General features: G+C 45.2%; 1 protein-coding gene across 1 annotated transcript; it reads right to left on the bottom strand.

Annotated features, from left to right (window-relative positions):
- Positions 1–1,869: 1,869 nt before the first annotated feature.
- On the bottom strand, positions 1,870–4,601 carry LOC130550153 (transmembrane protein 121). Its single transcript, XM_057327544.1, has one exon. The coding sequence runs from the start codon at positions 3,909–3,911 to the stop codon at positions 2,961–2,963; it is 951 nt and encodes a 316-aa protein (XP_057183527.1). The 5' UTR covers positions 3,912–4,601; the 3' UTR covers positions 1,870–2,960.
- Positions 4,602–4,856: the final 255 nt, after the last annotated feature.

Below are 4,856 nucleotides of genomic sequence, written 5' to 3'. Positions count from 1 at the left end.
TGAAGTCCACGATCATCTCCACAGTTTTAAGCGTGTTAAGCTCCAGGTTGTTAAGACTGCATCAGACAGACAGCTCATTGACCACCTGTCTGTAAGCAGACTCGTCACCGTCCTGAATGAGGCCGATCAGTGTGGTGTCGTCTGCAAACTTCAGGAGCTTGACAGAGGGGTCTTTATCCTTATAAAGGATAAGTGTAAAGAGGCCGTTCGTAGATCTCATGTCGGATCACCAAATGCTTTTACTGTGTTTAACAGACTGTAATGTTTCATGAGCAGATGACCATCCATCCCATCACGAAAAATCACCGTGACCCTCATCCAAGACCACCCAACATCTGCCAAAAACTCCTTCAAAGGCTTTGACATGAATGAATACACGTATAGAACATGTGTTCGTATAAAACCCTTTCAAATGTTTCAACTTACTCTATTGCATTTTTGAACATTTTGTTTAAAGTGTTCTTGTTTGGATGGACTTGAATGAAAACATTGAAGAATTAGTTTTATACATCAGATGACTGATTTGGCGATTGTTTTCAGAGTTTCTTGAAGTAAAAATTGGTGAATGGATTTTTAAGCCATCTGTGTGTGGTTTGAGAATGATTTGAAAGCGAAGCAGATGTATTGTGGGTAATGCTGATGAGGAGAGTTCAGGTGAGAGATGTGCAGGCTGTGACGCCGGCCGCGGGGACGCTCTGTTCTCTGATATATGAGCCGTGTTAAATCAGGCAGACCCCATCCATCACCGCACCGGCCTCCAGAGAGCAGATGGGAACTTGCAAAGAATTGATTTTCATTTGAGAATGTGAGACGGATTGATTTGTGTTGACATCAGATAGTTTGATAAAAGCTTGATTTCTCATCTGCTGGCTGTTAGTATCCAGCTGAAGCTGCTGACGGATGTTTGACACGAGAGAGAGAGTAAAGCTCTTAACGTTACCTTTAATCATCATGATCTCATACTGTATGCGTTGGGTTCATTTCATGTCCGTGTCATAAACCAACAGCGATGTGAAAGACTGAACGCTGCGATTCATTTTACTTTCATAAATAAAACACCCTAAAACATGAATGTTGTGTTGAGTAAGAACTCTTTTTTGTCATTTTGTTCTACGTGTCGGTCAGATCGACATGAATGATTGTCATGCCGCACACACAACTGTGTCACCAACACCTCGCGTGTGTTTTTCTGAAATCTCCTGTGATTTCTGCTTTTCAGGTCTCCTTTAATGTGATCAATTGAAGCGCTTTGTTCTTCCTCCAGTCTCTCTGGAAGCTTCATGGATTTGAACGCTGAATCTCAGTCTCTGTCATGTCCTCTGTGTCTCGTGTCAGACGCTTGAACTTTCTGTCTTCATGCTGACTGAAGAATCCTCCTCAAACACACGTGTGACGTCAAAAGACAAACAAACAAATACCCAAACATCTACATATGTCTATGATGTGTGTGTGTTCCTGATGGATGTGATGAAAAATCTATTCGCGGTTGAAACAACTTTATTGACGTGAAGGTTCTTCAGCAGAGCTCTTCAATGATAATGAGACGTTTAGAGAGCAGAATCGAAGGTTTTTAGGAGGAGTGTCTGTCGGAGATTCTGATGTCAAGGTTTTATTCTCTAATGGAGATGTTTCTTAGGTCTTCAGACGTGGGGGAATTCTCTCTTCAGCATTGGTTCATATTGAATTCAGTCTGTTGAGGGAAACATGTCAGTTTCATTCTGTTCTCACGTCAGATTCAGATCTAAAAACACTGATGATAGAAGCAGATTTCACATTCGTCTATGATAAAGGTCATGTGTTTATGTGAGAAAGGTCATATAAACTGGAGATTTATGGAGTTTGATGTTTTTATTCCATTAATGATGCAGATCATAGAAGATCAGCCTGAGGAGAAATCTCTCTAAAATATTTAACATTCATTTCAACATCAAGAACTCTTGTTTAAGTGTTTTACCATCCTTTCCAGAGACATTTAAGAGAAGAAAACTCTTTTAAAGAGTTTCTCCCGGACAGATTCATTGGTGAGTTTGTACATGAGTTTTGATGTCGTTCCCTGAACAATAATTCATCTTAAAGTATAAATGAGACCTGAGAGAGTTTAGCTTCATTCAACCTTATTTATAAATGATCTTTTTCTTTTTTTCACAATAAATACAGAAATGATTGAAGATATCAATACCTTTATACATGAATATGGATTTTGCCCACATGACATCCATTATAAGATCGTACTGTAAAACGCCAGCAGAACTTTCAGAGAAATCAAAACAAGATTAGAATGAAATCATTTGATCTTAAAACCCTTCAGCAGAATCCAAACTTTTCTATGTTTTCTGATGGAACAAACAAACACACAGCAACAGAGAGAAACTTGATGTTCTTATCAAAGGATCACATAGAAAACATTCTTTAGCCCGTTTCAGAAAGACCCTGATCCACAGATCCACAAAGATCCACAGATCATCATGAACTTCAGGGATTTGTAATGCCAAACAGAATGTGTGTGTGTGTGTGTGTGTGTGTGTTTAGTGCGTGCGTTTGTGTGTGTGTGTGAAGGGTAAACTCTACGGTATGGGGACAAAATGTCCCCCCAAAGATGGCAATATCCAAAACCCTTGTCCTTGTGGGGACATTTTTTGGTCCCCATGAGGAAACAAGCTTATAAATCATAGAGAATGAACTTTAGTGAAAATGTAAAAGAGCAGACAGTTGTGTGTGATTGTTAGGGTTAGGGGGAGGGAATATGAGATACAGTTTCTACAGTGTAAAAACCATTGTGTCTATGGAATGTCCCCATAAAACATGGAAACCCAACATGCGTGCACGTGTGTGTGTGTGTGCGTGCGTGTGTGTGCGTGCGTGTATGTGTGTGTGCGTGTGTGTGTGTGTGTGTTTGTGCAGTAGATATCAGACAAGTGAGTAGTACATCTAGCCACCTAATCACAGAAGTGTGTGTTTTGTCACGTATGTTCGCAGGTCGTGACCTCTGGTATTGCCGTTTGCTCGCGCGGTGTCGTCCGTTGAGGGTTCTGAACCGATCGTCCAGACGGTACCGAGTTCTTCTGCTGTTCGGCTCCAAACGTCGGCGGAGCGTTGCGAAGATGTCTCCTGTACTGCGCGAAGCTGCACGTCTTCAGAACGATGGCCAGTACGTTTTTACCCATCAGTATCCCAGACGCCCGGCTGTCTTTATAAAGAATCATATTCCCTCCGCGAATGAAGAGAGTCACGACATTGATGGTGATCAGACTGAGGATGGGGTAAAGCATCATCTTGTGAGGGCTGATGTTGATGCCCTGCATGCTGATCTCACTGAGAGACACACACGGCAACACTAACAAAAGAATATAACAGTAAAAAAACATCAATCCCTCCGCCCAGAGGGGAAGACCTTTCTTCTGCGGCTCCCACAGGTTGGCCTGAATGTCCAGAACGTCCAACAGATCCATCACCACCCAGAACAAGCGGTTTCGGATCTCCTCCTTCTTCTTGAAAGCCTTCACGTAGTCCATGCGGTCGACGGCCACCAACGTGACGAAGAGCGTGGGGACGCAGACGGAGAGCAGGATGGTCAGGGCTTTCCGCGCCAAAGCGTCCAGACTCTTGCGGTCCGCCTTGTAGTTCTGGTAAACGAAGTAAAGCTTTATCTCCAAGACGAAAACGTAGAGGAACCAGAGGATCATGGCGTAGCCTCTCTTGGCGCTCCTCACCTCGGCTCCCACCCACACGGTCACGTAACGCAGCACGATGAAGAAACACAGGTCACCCACCGTCACCATGATGCAGACGCCGATCTTGCGCGGCCCGTGGTTCTGCTCCACCAGATAGGCGTCCATCAGCGCCATGCTGCTCATGATGATGATGGCCGACAGGCACGCGTGCGGCTTGTTGGTGGGAGGGGGAGGCACCATTCTGCCCCGGCGGGTGCTTTCGGGGAGCTCAGACCGTTCTCCCCCCCAGTGCTGATCCCATGGCTCGGGTCCAGCGTTCACCCACTGCACTCAGATCACATCCCAGTCCGCTCCGGCGTCAAACCGAGGTGCACTCACACGCGACGCACAACAACTGAACGCTCACCGTGTGGGCGCTCGGAAGTTCTCTCTGAGCTGAAGCTGGAATCCGTGTGGAGAGGGACGCTTTTCAGTCAGACACCTTTCTTTAAAAACAGCCAAAAGAAGCCAGAATGCATCAGTTATAATCCACAGCCAGCGTGATGAACTTCCAGAAATCTAGTGTAAAAAAAAAAGTTCTTTCAGGTGAAAATCTCCTGACTGGAAAGAGTGTCCGGTGAATCGTCTCACACGTGTCTGTCGCTGCTGTGTTTGTGTGTGCTTGTCATTGCTGCGTGTGTGTGAATGCAGACGCTGTCTGGTTGAGTCGGAGTCTGCCGTCAGCGCTGGATTAAAGCGTCTCTCCTCTTCTATCTGCTGCCAGTCGAACCCACACGCTGCTTCACCAACATTGCATGTGTGAGCGAGCGAGGGATCATCTCTCTCTCTCTCTCTCTCTCTCTCTGCATGTATGCGCTCACTGCTTCTGTTTCTGCTCAGATTCTGACACACTGACGCTCCTTCATCTCTCTCTCTCTCTCTCTTCGATTCTCTCCCCTTCCCCCTCGTGTGTGTGTGCGTGCGTGCGTGCGTGCGTGTGCGTGCCTGCGTGCGCGCATGTGTGATCAGTGCAGCTGGCCGTGACGGTGGGGATGCAGAAAACAGGGAACGGTTGATTTCAGCAGTTGATATATATAAAGATTAATTTAAACAATCAGTGATTGAATTTAGTCATTTTATAAACCTTTCCACACACACTGGTTTCCATGTTTTTTGGGGACATTCCACAGACTTCCATTGATTTGA

This window comes from Triplophysa rosa, unplaced genomic scaffold (genome assembly GCF_024868665.1).
Source record: "Triplophysa rosa unplaced genomic scaffold, Trosa_1v2 scaffold248_ERROPOS105851, whole genome shotgun sequence".
Taxonomy (NCBI): domain Eukaryota; kingdom Metazoa; phylum Chordata; class Actinopteri; order Cypriniformes; family Nemacheilidae; genus Triplophysa; species Triplophysa rosa.
The sequence above is the reverse complement of the archived record's forward strand: the minus strand, read 5'-3'. Positions and strand labels throughout refer to the sequence as shown.